Source organism: Echeneis naucrates, chromosome 23 (genome assembly GCF_900963305.1).
Source record: "Echeneis naucrates chromosome 23, fEcheNa1.1, whole genome shotgun sequence".
NCBI classification, from domain to species: Eukaryota; Metazoa; Chordata; class Actinopteri; order Carangiformes; family Echeneidae; genus Echeneis; species Echeneis naucrates.
The window spans coordinates 16,304,438-16,321,456 of NC_042533.1; the positions used below are offsets into that span (position 1 = coordinate 16,304,438).

At 42.2% G+C, this 17,019-nt stretch overlaps 1 protein-coding gene across 2 annotated transcripts in view; it reads left to right on the plus strand.

Moving 5' to 3' along the window:
• Positions 1-17,019, plus strand: part of large1 (LARGE xylosyl- and glucuronyltransferase 1) — a 96,335-nt gene that overhangs the window by 69,788 nt on the left and 9,528 nt on the right. For both annotated transcript variants that reach the window (XM_029495287.1, XM_029495286.1), the window contains exon 9: positions 3,137-3,262. In XM_029495287.1, coding sequence (XP_029351147.1) covers positions 3,137-3,262 — 126 coding nt within the window. The remainder of the gene's footprint in view (positions 1-3,136; positions 3,263-17,019) is intronic.

Here is a 17,019-nt window from a genome sequence, read left to right on the forward strand (position 1 = left end):
TCTCAGGTATTGTCACAGAACATAAAGCTTATTCGCAAATAACATCCTTCTGACAATGTCAAATCCCAAGGTGAGCTTTCCCAACCTTCTGTCTTTACTCCAGGAAAAATTTAAATTTACAAAAAACCCAGATTATTTCGTTCAATTACCATCCAGCTATAGAGACTCAAAAATTGCTTAAATTTAAGTGGAAAAATACTAAAATAAAATATTTAGGAATTCAAATTCCAAAAAATTTAACAAAGTTATTTGAAGAAAATTACACCCAACTGACCTTGGATAGTAAATCTGATATGCGGCGATGGTCCTTGTTGCCAATGAACATGTATAACAGGATCAAAATAATAAAAATTAATACATTACCAAGGATTCTATCTATTCCAAGCACTCACAATTCAAGTACCTGCCAAGCAATTCTGTGATTGGAACAGAATGATTTCGAATTTCATATGGGGAAAGAAATTGATCAGACTTATTTTGACACTCCTCTTCAGTCTATGCTTGGTGACCAACCTCTCCTTAAAACATTTTTAAATTCACAATTATTGCCTACCTGGATAAATGTACCAATTGAAATCTGGTTTAAAATATTAAAAGACCGTGGTACTGAGAGGAGTGCCAAACTTATGAGATGGCCAGCTTATGATTCAGAGTTTTTACCCTCTGAAACAGATAAAGGTTTTATACAATGGTCACAAAAAGGTGTTATAGGCTATTGGGCTCTTTTAGATGGGCAGGTTTTGAGGAGTTTTTCGCAGCTTTTAGAAGTTTACAATTTGCAAAAACATGACCAATTCCGATACTTCCAGCTGAGACACTGTTTCAATAGAAACATTAAACCCACAGATGAAGAAGAAATTGGACTTGTCAAGATGTTGCTAGACTCCTGCAAAGGTAAAGCTCAGAAAAAACAAATAACAAGAATATATACATGTCTGCAGGCTGCAAGAAACCTTTCGACTATGTATATAAAAAAAAAACGTGGGAGAAAGAAGCTGATGTATCAATTTCTGAAGATGATTGGTCAAACATATGGAATAGCACCGTAGCCACTACATCCCCATGTGTGTGGAGAGAGTTCTCATGGAAAAGCATAGTACGTTTCTTAGTAACACCATATCTTAAAAGTAAACAGCATAGAGATCCAGACAAGGCCCATTGTTGGAGAAACTGTGGTAAAGTCACAGCGGGACATTATTATATTTTTTGGAGCTGTGTTAAAATAATGCCTTACTGGACAATGATAAGACATCAAAAACATCATAGGACTGAATCTTCCATAAGACTTTACAAAACTTTACCTTGGCAATTTACCTGAAAATCTAAAAAAAAAAAAAAAATCAGACAAATACCTTTTGTCAATAGTCTGAAGTCTGCTGTTCTGTTCCTGTGTCTTATAAAAAAGGATATAATTTGGAAAAAATAAAAAACAACCTGGGAGCCAACTTTCGAGAGATGGCGTCGAGTGGCAAATCCCGCGTGGAGAGCCAGACTTTTTGGCCTGGCTGGTATGCTGGCGCTGGCCGGTGCCTCCGATCTGCAGCCCTCTTCATTTGGTCTGCACTACGGAGGAAGACCTTACGAGCAGCTACCCAGATGCGGTGGCAACGCCAGATTATGGCATGGGTGGACAGGACGACCCCCTCTTTTTCACTCTCTGAAAACGGGTGGCTGGTAGCCAAAAACGCACTGAAAGGGAATCAGTCCAGTAGCTGCAGTGAGAGTTGCGGGCGTATTTCACCGAGGTCAAGTGCTTGCTCCAGGACGATGGAATCTGCGATACTGAGACATGTCTCTAGCTCCTGGTTGAGACACTCCATTTGTCCATTCACTCCAGGTGGTACCCGGATGTGAGGCTGACAGTGGCACTGATCAGGCTGCAGAATTCCTTCCAGAACTGAGAGATGTATTGGGGTCCCGAGTCTGACACAACCATGAATATGAAAAACATTGTTCAACATGACTTCTGCCGTCTCTTTGGCAGATGACAGTTTGGGCAAGGCAATAGGTGGACATAGGTGGAGCATGCCTCCACACACTCCCAGACTTCACGTTCCATGGAGGGCCACCAGAGGCTCAGTCTGATGGAAAACATTGTTTTCTTGACACCCACATGGCAGGTGAGCCTTGAAGTGTGAGCTCAATGAATCACCTGTGGACGACAGGAACAGATGATTTACCGGGCATCCACTGGGTATAGGGTTATCCCCATTAACGCGCTTCACCTCTGATTCTATTTGCCAGGTGACCGCTCCTACCACACAGTGCAGTGGTAGGATGGGTTCAGGTCCCTTGGCAGCAGGCTTTGGGTCAAAAAGGTGAGACAGGGCATCAGGCTTGGTGTTTTCCAAATATAGTCCAGATTTTTGTGATCAGTCCAGACCACAAATGGTTGTTCAGCTCCTTCTAGCCATTGCCTCCACTCTTCCAAGTCTAGCTTGACCGCAAGGAACTCACAGTTCCCGACAGATTTAGATGGTTGACAACTAACATTATTACGGAAATTAATTAATTTCTTCTGAGATAGTTGATAGAGACACCTGAGATAGTTGACTGAAAGCAACAAAATTATCACTTCATAATATGACATGCCTTTTTATCAATGTAATAACTGCATGTTTTTGTGTTTGTCTGTTGTTTGGTGCGTCCTCTAGTTGAATTCTCAATGGAATTTGAATTAATTTAGGGCATGAATCTGTTTCTTCCAAGAACTGATAAAGGGTTAGGGTTACTTGACCTACAAGTAACACAGGCAAATCAATAAATAAGAAAAACAAGATATTTCACGTGGCAGATAAAAAAATTGCTTTATCCAGTCCATCTTGTTTAAATTCCAAATACCAAATAATTGGTGATCAGTATAGTGACAGCACAATGAAAAAGGTAATATTTTATATAGTCATGTGAAAGTGTTTGTTAAAATTTGATGTTGACATTTTGTTTCATTGAGATGTTTAAAATTGGACACAGATTCATGTGGACTGCAGGGCAAGAGTAAACATAGCTTTATATAGACAATAAACTGTTAGCAGGTTAGCAACTTGTGTTCCATATTCCTGTAGATGATGAAACCAAAGGCAAATCCTGTGTGTGTGTGTGTGTGTGTGTGCGTGTGCGTGTGCATGCCTGTGTGCAGGACATCTTCAATGCTGTGATCAAACAAAATCCATTCCTGGTTCACCAATTGCAGTGCTTCTGGAATGTCCAGCTGTCGGATCACACACGTTCTGAGAAGTGCTACAAAGATGTTTCAGACCTCAAGGTAAGACTCTGCTGACCCCACTGTGCTCCCACGCAGATGTACAAGACCTAACCTTCATTAATCATTGTCAAGGCAAGGGAAGGACAGGAAAGGGAGGGAGAGAGAAAAGTCATCTGTAAGGAGGTTTTGTACTAAGGTTGTTTCTACTAATACTGCTGTGTGTTAAATAGAGGAGGTTAAGCTTAAAGTAATTAAAATATTATGTTCAGGAGTTCAAACTTGTTTTTGCAAATGTGGATTAAATAATCATATGATGTTAAATGTTTTACTGTTCCTATTCCACACTTTCATTTGCTATTTTTAAAACCTACTTTTATTAGTAGCAGTTCATAAAATCTGAATTACCTGCTGTAATGCTGATGTTTGCTGTGAAAAAGTAACGTATGTGGGCTCCTGATATAAATAAAATTACAGAAATTTTAATTTATAAAATCTATTTGTAGACTGTATATGAAAATAGAATTCACTGCTTTTTACAGTCAATGGAGTTACACTGGCTTATTTTCCAACCCCATCTAAGTGTATGTGAAAATGGCTTTTCACTACCTCATAGTGTTAGTAATGGGTTTAAGGTCTCAGTCTTTAGTTTTGAGTCTTCTTCAATATGACACAACAATATTTTTTTGATTTTGTTGCCATTTAGAAGAAAATAGGTATGCAAGGTGGTAGGTAGGATGTGGCTTTTGTGTGATTGACAGACTGCATCAGAAATTACAACCTGTCTGGCAATCACAGAAGAGCATCAAATAGGTGAGATCCACTTCTCATTTCTCCTCAGCTCCAACTTGTCCTCCTTTCATTTGGTTTCATATAATAACATTGGCAATAACCATATTTTGTAAGTCCACTGATGACCCAGAACATAATGAGAGAGACTGGGTTTAAGGTGATAAATGAATGAAAGATGGGCTTGGCTGAAACACTGATTACGTTGGCTCCAGCACACACTTAATGAATGTAAAGATCTGTATCTGTAGAAATGTTGGTGCTAGGTAGAACCACTTTCAGAAGTTTTGTATTACTGTTCAGTATGCATACCTAAAATTATGTCAGTTAAGTCAACCTATAGAAATTATTCTTAAAAATATATGTATATATTTTTATGAATTTTGATTGCTTTGTAATTAGATTGTGGTTTGACAGTGTTTCCAGATTGGTTACCTTTTTTCACATTGGATCTCTGAACAAGAACAAGAGGGAGAAAAAATTTTCTGCCTGAGGTCAAGGGTCAACAAAATAGCAGCACCCATAAACTGGCCAAACAGACAATTTAATTAAAATGCAAACAATTGAAATAACCGGAACCTGGAATAAGCTTCCCCCAATACTGATGCAATAGATTCACTAGAGGATTTCATTGATGATTACTTTAATGGTAGTCCTTTGGTGCCTGTGGGGCAGTTTCTGCAGTGCTTGTTGTTTGGCATGGTGCAGAATCTGTCAAACAATATGTCAGCATAGACACAGCACTCACTTCACTGAAGACAACAACCCATATCATTGAAATATTTAACAATTTACAGGGTTCAAATGAGAGCCTGGAATTCAGTCAGGCGCAAACACCATCTCTCATCACATCCAACAAAGCACTTGTAAACACTCCATACCCTGCTAGAAGTAACTAAAGAAAAAATTCCAATGACAGACACCATCATGGACATTCAAACATCAAAAGCAAATAACCTTTTTTTGTTTGTTTGTTTGCATTTGTCCTCATAGGTTAACACCACAAGTTGCAACTTTTTATTGATACACTTTTTGTCTTGTAGCTAACCATTTGATTATTTTTGGTGTGTGCTTGTGACCATCACAAGCTCCCCTGGGCGAGTGGCTAGTTTGTCAATCTTTATTGTATGAAAATACTTTTGTGGGGCAGGGAGGGCATTGCTACACCACAGTCACCCTAGGGAGAAACAAAGGACAGACGAGAGATGTCAAGATTAACAAGAAAAGGAAGCAGTGCTAGTTGTACATAGTGTATTGACGGTTGTTGTGTTTTTCCAGCTACCCCCCACTCCCAGGATTATGGGAGTCTGGAGAATTTGTGTGTTGATCCCTGGAGAAGTGGGACTCCTGATAGGAAAGAGTGTCCCAAAAGAAGAACGAAGCCAAAGCAGAGTAGCTATAGGCAGTAATAGGTTTGGAGAACTCAGCTGTTTTTGGCAGGATTCATTAATTCTTTGTGATGTGACCCAAAATGAGCTGGGAAGTGAAGACAGACAGGCATGTGACCATTCACTTAACATGCATGTGAAATCATCACCAGGGTCCAGTTAGGTCAGAGGACCAAGTCCCCCAATCCAGCATGCAGGAGAACTGCAGCCATTTGACATGCCACTGCTCCATGGACCCAGAGTGGCAATGACTGGCACCACAGAACTGCCAGAGACCTCACATGGAAAAACACAAAATATCTTGCCTTTTTTTAATAGTTGTGGGGAGAAAAATACATAAATTCATACATACAGGCAGTCAGAATAAACGGCAGTACAAAAATGCCAGGCAGGATCAGAAGTCCAAAAGGCAGGCGAGGGTCAAAACCAATTTCAAACATGAGTTTCACGGACTCAGGGTTATTGACTTTCAAAATCTGGAATGGGACCAGCTTTCTGGACTCTACCTTGAGGGTCAGGTGCTGGGTGGATAGCCACACCCGCTGTCCAGCTTGGTACGCAGGATTCTGCTGGGCCTGAGGCCGCATCCGTCGGCAATGGCGAACCATGGCCAAAGTGGATGGAACTCTAACGTCCTTCTCCAGAGCAGGAAACAGAGGGGATTGATATCTGAAGATGCACTGGAACGGGGACATGTTTACAGAGGTGCTGGGGAGTGTGTTGTGTGCATACTCCACCCATACGATGACCTTGCTCCACAAGGTGGGGTTCTGGGAGACGAGACAGCGGAGGCCCTTCTCCATCTCCTGGTTCAGCCACTCCATCTGTCTATTGGTCTGAGGATGGTGGCCAGAGGTCAGACCGATAGTGATGCTGATGAGCTGGCAAAACGCCCTCCAGAATTGTGCCACAAACTTCGGACCCCTGTCCGACAGGACATTCCTGTAACATGAGCACCTCCGCTGTTTCTTTGGTGGAGGGAATCTTTCGCAACAATTTGAACCGCACCATCTTGGAAAAATGTTCAACCACCAAGCACCACAGTGTTACCATCAGTGGGAGGTAGACCAGTCACAAAGTCGGGGGAGGTGTCTGACCAGGGCCGCTGTGGCACAGGGAAGCGTTGGAGAAGCCCAGTTCTCCCAGTTCCAAGCATGTGTACTTCATTTACTAACCATGTTTTCCCGAAGTCTCTGTCTCTCCCCGTCCTCATTCTGCAACACCTACTGCTCTCTTATCCTAATGAATTCCATACTACAGCATCATCTCCATGAACTTCATGCAGCATCATGTTCCTGCCTACACCTCTTTCAATATCCCCCTCTTCTGCTCTCATTCTCACCCTGCACTATACCCCCAAACCTGACTCTCTTGCTCTTGCTCTCTCTCCCTCTCTCAACCCAACCAGTCGAGGCAAATGGCCACCCCCTCTTAGCCTGGTTCTGCCAGAGGTTTCTGCCTCTTAAAGGAAGTTTGCCACTGTCTTGAAGTGCTTGCTCATCAGCAGATCTGTTGGGTCTCTTTAAATAATTTTATAAAGAGTTTGATCTAGACCTGCTCTATATATAAAGTGCCTTGATGTCACATTTTTATGATTTGGAGCTAAATAAATCTGACTTGATTTTATTTGATTTGAGAGGCATGAGCCCAATTAATCTCAGGTCCCCAGAGGTCGGGGGTAACATATAGCTTATCGAGTGGTACCTCGTGAGGAATGGAAATCTCGAGGTTGGCTTTCCTGACCTGTTCCTCTATCTCCAAGGTAACACTACCTAGAACACAGGTCTCCGGGATCATGGTCTCCAAGTATCTAGGGGGAGATTCTCCCTTAAACAGTCGAGCCAAGGCATCTGGCTTAACATTCTTAGAACAGGGGCTATAGGAGATAGTGAACGTTGTGAGAGCACGGCTCCCATCCCTAGGTCGGAGGCATCCACCTCCACCGGGAACTGTCACTTGGGGTTAGGAAGGGTCAGTACAGGTGTAGCGATGAAATTGTTCTTGAGGCGATGGAATGTGGTCTAAGCCTGAGGTTACCAGCGAAACTGTACCTTGGAGGAGAAGAAGTTATCTGGCTAAAGTTTCGGATTAACTTTCTATAGAAATTAGCAAACCCGAGGAAATGCTAGACCTCTTTTCTGGATGAGGGCCACTCCTGCATTGCCCACACCTTCTCTGGATTCAGGCGGACTCTACCCTCAGACACCACAAACCCCAGAAAGGACACTGTAGAAATATGAAATTTACACTTCTCACCTTTGACAAACAGTTGGTTAGCTGGTACGGGACGAATATGTTTCTCATGGGTCTCAACATCAGGGGAAAAGATCGGAATATCATCAAAGTAAACAAATACAAACTTATTCAGGCAGTCTCGGAGGATATCATTCACCTGACCCTGGAAAACAGCCAGGGCGTTAGTGAGACCAAACGGCATCACTAAACACTCATGGTGTCCTATGGGGGTGTCTGATGCACATCAGATGATAAGCGTTGTGCAGGTCAAGCTTAGTGAAGACCTTGGCCCCCTGCAGAAGCTCAAAACCAGAAGAGATAAGTGGGAGAGGGTATCTGGTTTTTTAGGGTAATGTCATTTGGTCCTCGATAGTAAATGCAGGGTCGGAGGGACTTGTCCTTCTTACCCACAAAGAAAAAACCTACCCCCACTGGTGATGAGTAAGGCTGGATGATCACGGCCTTGAGTGATATACTCTTCCATAGCTTGATGCTCAGGCACTGACAGGGAATCCAGGCGGCCATGTGGGGGCGAGGTACCCAGGAGCAGATCTATGGCGGAGTCATAAGGACGGTGCGGTGGCAGTGAGGCTGCCTTCGCCCTGTTGAAAGCATGTTTAAGAGCTGCATAGCAAGGTGGCGCAGCAGAGAGATCAGAGAACTCTCCCTCATCCTCCTCGTCAGGCGAGGTGGTAACACCAATGGGGCTGGAAGCTGGGTCACTGCAACTTACAGTTGCTCCGCCGGGTAAGCCAGGGAACTAGTGGATGGTGGGGTGCCTCAGAGCAAGGAGTCTCTGCAAAGGTCCCCGAGGCGCATTGGGGATAGGTCAGGGATGAGCTGGGACATCTTGGGTCCTGTCACACTCCCGTAGCCTCTTATCGATCCTGGACACCAAGGAGATTAGAGTCTCCAACTTTGAGGGCAGGTCCAGCGGTGACAAGTCGTCCTTGACGCACTCCAACAAACCCTAAAAGAAGGCATCTGGCAACGCAGGTTGGCTCCAGCTACTGTCTGCCACTAGCATACGAAACTCGATGGCGTAGTCCATGACACGCCGCTTGCCTTGGCGCAGAGTGACAAGTGCCTTTGCAGCCTCCCGACCTGGGACCACCGTCTGAAACACCTGCAAGAAGGTCTTCTGAAAAAGAGACAAAGAGTGACAGATGGCAGAATGATGGTTTCATTCAGCAGTGGCCCAGTTCTTGGCTCACCCTAACATGAAGGCAATCATGTATGCGATCTTGCTGCGATCAGAGAGGAAGGCAGCAGCCTGGATTTCGAAGTGGAGCTTGCATTGGGTGAGGAATGGCTGACAACCGTCCGACTCCCTGGAGAAACTCTCAGGACTGGATAGCTGGAGGTGAGTAGACCCAGAATGCGCGGAGGGGTGATGGATGGTCTACAGTGGTATCGTGGATGGAGAGATAATGTCTTCGCCTGGGGGTGTGTTGGTTCCCTTCGCTGAAGAATGATAGTCAGATGGCTCAGTTGGGACAGTAGAAAGATGGTCGCCTCCTGGCATTTGTTAGATTTGGCCAGTTCCCATCTTAATGAATGACACATACCATACCAGGAAGATATTGACACATTCCCAACCTGGCTTAACCTGATTTTCTGAGGACCAAACAAATGTACTGTTATCTACAGAACTTCAGAATGCACTCATGCCCAGCAATAAACCACCAGGACTGATGGTTTTAAGCTGCCTGAGTAGTTGTTACAAAGAACAGACCCCAGCAAAAATGTGCAGGCCAAACAATACTGAGAAACAAAAGAATGAACTAAATGCAAAAACTATGGATAACAGAAAAACTCAGCTCTGCACAAGGCTATACTGCCCCCCTTTAATTGTGAAAAATGAAATGGGCATCAATTGGGTGCTAGATTTTCTTCCAGATCAAAAGTTTAGTGTTAAAGTGGGAGCAGCCTTGCCTGCTGAAGCTATAGCTAACAGAATCCCTCAATGGGGGTGTCATTAGTCTTGTGTCTAGTGCTATGAGCACTGATACTCACTCATCTTCCTCCGCTTTTATCTGTATCCGGGTCACGGGGCTGCTGGAGCCAATCCTAGCTCACATCGGGCAAGGGGCGGGGTACATCCTGGACAGGTCGCCTGTCCATCGCAGGGCCAACACACAGAGACAAACAACCACTCACGCTCGCATTCACACCTACGGTCAATTTAGAGGTAACCCCAGGTAACCTATACATGCATGTCTGTGGACAGTGGGAGGAAACCAGAGTACCCGACGGAAACCCACACAGACATGGGGAGAACACAAACTCTGCACAGAAAGGACCTAGGCCGGGAACCAAACCCGCAACCTTCTTGTTGTGTTAACCACTACACTGCCGATGAGCAGTGATAGTTTTATGAATTTAGATAGAAAGATATGTTCTTTATGCGGATGATGGAGCTATATGGACTAGGAGGAGAGAACAGACAAGCATGTTAAGAAAGATTAAGGATGCTGTTTTAAAGGTAGAACATTGGTCATATAATTGGGGTTACCTGACTAGGATGAGGAAAGTAGAAGAACAGATGCTTCTATTATATGGGAAACTGATAGAAAAACATGTTGGAAAAACGGTAAAGTAATTAATGGAATGAGAGCTAAATCTGGATATAAATGTGGGGGGGCAGATAAACAAACACTACTACTTGATATATATCAAGCATTAATGAGATCAGCAATTGATTATGGATGTTTATGTTTATGGGGCAGCAGCTAAATCGCACCTAAATAAAATGAATGAAGACAGTAAGGGCAGAATATACTACACACAAAAAACTGTTCAAACAGTACTAAGGGAGTACTGAGGGAAGAAATAGAAGAGACAAGGTAGTGCTATCCAGGTTGAGATTTGATCACACTGGTTTAAACAAGGCTATTTTTCTTTTAGGAAAAATAAATTCACAAGCATGTGCACATTGTAATATAACAGAAAATGTTGAGCACGTACTAATGCACTGTGTCAAATATCAGGATGAATTAATTAGATTACAAAAAAGGGTGAGACAGAGCAAACGGGTCAGGGACTTGGAAGGAATGCTAGGAACTAGTGGTGATAGGGTGTGGGAAATTCAGAGATTGGTTGGTATTAAAATTTTTATTAAACACATGATTGTTTAACAGAATTTAATAGGTGATAAACTCCCTTTTCTTTTTTGAGTAAGTTGTAATTGGCTCCTTGAAGACTAAAACAACTAAATGTTTGGAAGCTAGTTCCTGTTTTTTGACAAATGCTCCCCCCTCCCTTTTTTTCTCTCTCTTCTCGTTCTTCCCCCCCACCTTTTTTTTTCTTCTCTCCCCCCCCCCCCCCCAAAAAAAAAAAAAAAAAGAATAAAACATGCCTGCAAAAGTTCATTAAGCCACCTGTGCCAGAGCGGCTCAGAAAATTCCAAAATGAGCCTATTGTTCCCCAACCTAACCCTAACCCTAACCCTTATCCACTCAGACCAAACAGACTGAAGATATTCAGCTTACTTTTCATAAAAAAGATTTTACAAATTAAATTGTCAATCTATTTTCATTTTATTTTGACTGCAATCACCACTTTAGAAAAAACACAAGAAACTTGTGCGACAAAAAATGGACCAGACTCAGTGATCACCTTCCTAGCAACAAACTTTCACTCTGCTCTATGTTCCCTACAGATAATATCCAACTAGGCCAGTGAGCGGTGATAGCTATCATGTCTTTGGGGTCATCAGGTGGGAACCTCCTTTCACCGGTGTTTCGTCTAGTTAGGCCCACAACACCTCCAGAAGGCTAGACCGTGAACACTGGCGTCCCAGAGTCACCCCCTAATGCCAGCCATCACCACTCCTCACACAAAGACAACTATCTCAAACAGCACGACTATCAACTACTCTGACCTCTCACCAACTGCACCAGTGAAAGCGGGGATGGGATACAGACCCTGGTTCGGGTAGGGGGCATGAAAGTATAGAGCGTGCAGGAGGTGGAGGCAATACAAGCTACACTAGCAGATCCAGCAACTAAACTCACGTGAACAATCCTATATTCAAATAAAATCAACACACCAACACAGGCCAATCACTAATAGACTTACATCACAACTCACTTTGGAAAGTAATTTCTCCATCTTTATTCACCATCTTCAAATTAGCTGCAGCAGCTGTCAGTAAAAAGGAATCATCACAGACATAAACAGAAAATTCACAGCATAAAATTACCTTTATGCTGAGAACATCTTACTCCATCCACAAAATTGTTCTGTCCACCTCATAAACAATTTTGTGCAAATTTTCCCACTGAGTTACTTTTAAAGGGCAATCTTATCTTAAAATCAAATCAATTCAAATCAAATCTAATGTACTGATATAGTGCCAAATCATGACAAGGTCACATAAAGGCACTTTACCCATAGAGCAGGTCTAAAGTCTTGATGAGGGCCAGAGACAGAGACACAGTGAGAGCAAGCATGAGGGAGAGAAGGAAGGGACTTCGTCGAGGGATGGAAGAAGAAAAAGAGCAGGAGAGAAAATGCCATAACAAATCCAAAAAACAGACAGTGATTGTAACCTGGTAGAGATAAATATTCACTAGTAATTATTAGCAGTAGTGTACTGGAGGCCCACAGGAGAACTGCATAAGTCATAACTCAGGATTCACAGAAGATAGTTCTGGAGTTAAACGCTGCGTTACCAACAGCAACGGGAATAATCCGGCACAGGAGTGGATACTTGACCAGGCTTTAATGGCAGGACTGATTAGTGGATGTGAAACAGGTGAGCCTCGTCACAGAGCTGCACAACCAACTGGTGAGCCTCCTTGCAGAGCCACACAACCAGCCATACCCTCCACAGCACACTCACTCTGCCTGAAAAACAGAAAGAGTAGGGGTAGGGAGAGAGAACAGAAAAAGAAATCCACAACAAAACCACAACCATGACAGAAAGCATCGCAGATGACAGCTGAGGTCTCCGTGAGTACTATAACGATGACCAGCTTACATTTATCAAGAACTAAAAAAAAATATTAGCCTGGAAAATCCATAAACAATAAGCTGAAAGATCCATAAAATTAAAGACCCCTGCACTGGCATCATATGTCACAATTTGAATGAAATAAAGCTCTCTTTTAAAAATATTATAAAGATTTATACAGCCAACCTAAAGCTACAGAACCCACAGTCATATCTCACTTTTTAGAATAATTAGATTTACCATCAATAGGAACTATACAAAATACAAGAATGAAAAGAGAGTAACAAGAGGAGAACTAGACACTGCGATTTCAGGACAATGCAAACAATGCACCAGGGATAGAAGGGTAACCTTGTTTTACATTTAGAGATTTATTAACACCAATCATTTTAAAATGCTTTAATGATACACTTAAAATGATAGAAACTTCTAACTCATGGAAGCAAGCAATAATATTTGTAATTCCAAAGGAGGGCAAGGACAAAACTGAATGTAGTTCATACAGACCCATATCAATATTAAATATAGATTATAGATTGTATGCCTCAATAATAACAAAACACTGGAGAATGTCATTCCAAATCTAATTGACATAGATCAAACAGGATTTGTTAGAAATAGGCAGACAACAAAGCTGAGCATATCAATTCAAATGAAATAAAATCAGATTTATTTGTATAGCGCCAAATCATAACAAAGTTACATCAAGGCACTTTACATATAGAGCAGGTCTAGACCAAACTCTTTATAAAATGAAGTTTGTATCGAAGCAAACACAAAACAAAATACATTATTCTTAGCCTAGACACTGAAAAGGCCTTTGACTCGGTGAGATGGGAATATCTTTATTTGGTATTGCAAAATTTTGATTTTAACCATACAGTAATCACTTATTTGAAATGCCTATACCAATCTCCCAAATCTAGGATTAAAATAAATGGCAGTCTTGCAAAACCGGTCATGCTGGAAGGGGGATGTTGTCAAGGATGTCCATTAAGCCCTACCATTTTTGTTTTATTTATAGAGCCACTTGCATAAGCAATTAGAGAAGATTAAAAAAAAAAAAAAAAAAAAAAAACCAGGAGTACAGGTTAATGACATGGAAGATAAAATTTGTCTGTACGCGGATGGCATCCTCTTGACTCTTACCCTCTTACCCTGGTTATTATTCAGGGCATCAATTAAACTGACAAAAACACAAACTATAGTATATAATTACTCACCGCAAACCTTAACACAGGAAATATGCAACTCACTCACTCATCAACCGCTTTTTCTGTTTACGGGTCGCAGGACTTCTGGAGCCAATCCCAGCTCACATCGGGCAAGGGGCAGGTACACCCTGGACAGGTCGCCAGTCCATTGCAGGGTCAACACACAAAGACAAACAGAGACGAATAACCACTCACGCCACTACGGTCAATTTAGAATCAGCGGTTAACCTATACATGCATGATTAATCAATCCCTTATGCCTAAATGATCTTTCTTAGGGGTTTTTAAAACCCGACTCTCAGGGGAAAGGGAAGTAACACAAAGAACCCAGGTGTTAGTGGGTATGATATTGTTTATTGTGACTCAAATTGGAAACTGGTTAACAGACAAACAAAAGATAAACCAAGGAACGGGCCAGTGGGTGCTGCTTTAAATCAAAAACAGAATATAACCAAAAGAGGACTCTCCAAGAGCTATACCGTACCATTTGGACTAGTTTCAACACAAAAGGAACATAAAGACTGGTTACAGCTAGCTACAAACCAAACTACACTAAAACACCCTAACCCTAACCCTAAAGTACAGAATAAACCCAATGGCTACAATGGAGACAATTAACAGAACAGACAGTCAATAACTAAACTAAACCTGGCCTCTACTTCCAAGGCTTCATCAAATATAAAGCTTTCCACCATCCACACCAGCTATTTCGAGGTCTGCTAAGCCGGTTTTTAAGAACCACAAACGCCACAACCAAAGGGGCAAGCTGTCACACAGTCAGCCGCCCAGACTGTCAAGCTGGCAGAGGTTTTAAACAGTTGTTCCTGATTGGGGCGGCTGGGATTGGCCGGTCTGCAGAGAGGCCGCACCAATCAGGAATCCAGGTGGTGATGAAGGCGGAGCCATCAGGTGCCTGGAGGCCACACCAATCGGAACAAGGAGGTTGGAGCCATCTGGGCAGGCCTTGGCAAATGAAAAACATTCCCACACACAAGTGGGCAGAGCGGTGGCCGTAACAGGGGGGATTTGACCTCCAAACATGGTGTGTATTATGGCTTCCAAAGAGTTAAATTTTGGTCTCATCTAGCCAGACTATATTCTCCCAGTATTTCACACACTTGTCTAAATGTTGTGCAGCAAACTTTAAATGAGCTTCAACATGATTTTTCTTCAGCAATGGAGTCTTGCATGGTGAGCGTGCATACAGGCCATGGCTGTTGAGTGCATTACTTATTGTTTTCTTTGAAACAACTGTACCTGCTAATTCCAGGTCTTTCTGGAGCTCCACAAATGGTCCTCGGCCCTTGGACAACTCTTGTGATAATTCTATTGACTCCTGTCAGAACTCTTGCGAGGAGTACATGGTCACGGTTTTGCCCCCCCACCACCACCCATGTCTCTCTTTCTCTCTCTCTCTCTCTCTCTCTCTCTCCCTCTCTCAACGCAACCGGTCGAGGCAGATGGTCACCCCCACTGAGCCTGGTTCTGCCTGCAGTATCTGCATCTTAAAGGAAGTTTTTCTTGCCACTGTCGCCAAGTGCTTGCTCGTTGGTGGATCTGTTGGGTCTTTTGAAATCATTTTATTTATTTAAGAGTTTGGTCTAGACCTGCTCTATATGTAAAGTGCCTTGATTTAACTTTGTTATGATTTGGTGCTATATAAATAAATCTGATTTGATTTGAATCAATTGTGGATTATTGCCCCAATAGTGCTCACTGGAACATTCAGAAGTTTAGAAGTCCTGTAACCAATGCCATCAGTATGTTTTGCAACAATAAGGTTGCAAAGCTCTTGAGAGAGTTCTTTGCTTCTACCCATCATGACTGGTTTCTTGTGACACCTTGGCAATGAGACAGCTTTTTACAGGCCATCAGCTGGGACCAGCTGATATTAATTTGCACTGACAAGGGGTAAAATCAAAGTAAATGATTTCATTCTGATTACTGATAGATTTCAGAGGGTGTCTTGGCTTTTGGTGCCTTTTTGCACCTCAATTTCTTCATGTGTTCAATACTTTTTCCCTGTCATTCCATTTTATCACACTTAATTTATGGACACCGAAGGTTTGATTTCTTTACATGTGTGGGTTGATGGGCTGTTACCGACAAATTCATGTCAGTAGCACCTTTAGAAATATATTTTCTGAGAAAAATGGTGACGTGTTCAATACTTATTTTACCTGCGGGTAAGAAAAGAGGATGTCCGCCAGGGGCGTTGCCAAGCCTTCAGCTTTACAGGGGTGTAGCCCCCTCTGCACACACACACATACACACGCACCACTAGAAGCTACCCACCCACACAAACACACACAGCCTCACTATATTAATGCCATATGGTGATGGTAGCCTACAGTACGTGAATATTTATTTAAATTCACATGCGTGAACAGAGTTTTTTTAGTTAAAACATAATCAAGTCCTTCATCAAAAAGGAATTTTATAAGAATAAAAAATACAATCTTTATAAGCATAAAAAATACAAAAGTACCTGGTATGGTATAAGACTTCAGCAATGAGTGTTGCCCATTCCATTCACACAATCTCAATCTCTCTACTCTTTGAAGTGATTTTACTTTAGCCCTGTTAGGCTGAGGGGCTGTCACAGGAGCTTTCAACTACTCTACGTCAGTGATAGTGCAGGAGTACAGATATAATTCTGTGATGAAAAATGTAATTCATGAAATTTCATTGAGAACTTTACAGAGGGCACAGCACATGTGCCCCAGTAAAAAGTGTCTGGCGACACGAATAATCTGGCACGGCTACGCAGTATAGAGGGATATAATGGGAAAAATCATATTTTAAGTTAACACAAAAATTATTGTGAGGGAATGTGAAGATCAATCCAAAAAAAGTTCTTCACTTGAACCCTAAGGGGCTCCGTACTTTTGCTTGATCATTTTAAACTATAACTACTGTAACTTTCTGATTATGATTTTCATCATTCCAAATGTTACTGTTATCAATAATATTCTGAGATTTTTTTATGACTTAGTAACAGTCAACATACAAACCATGGATTCTCACTACTAACTTTATTTTGCTTATATATGTTATTATTTTGCATTCATATTTCATTTTTTAACTATCCATAGAGATTCACTCATCAGCAATCCCCACTGTGATGTGGCCATCTAATGTTGGACTCAGGTGACTGGGGGGCTCAGGGACTTTGACTGACCCAAATTCCTCCAAATCTCTGAGGGCCTATTCCCCAATTTACCCTCCTCCCCAACA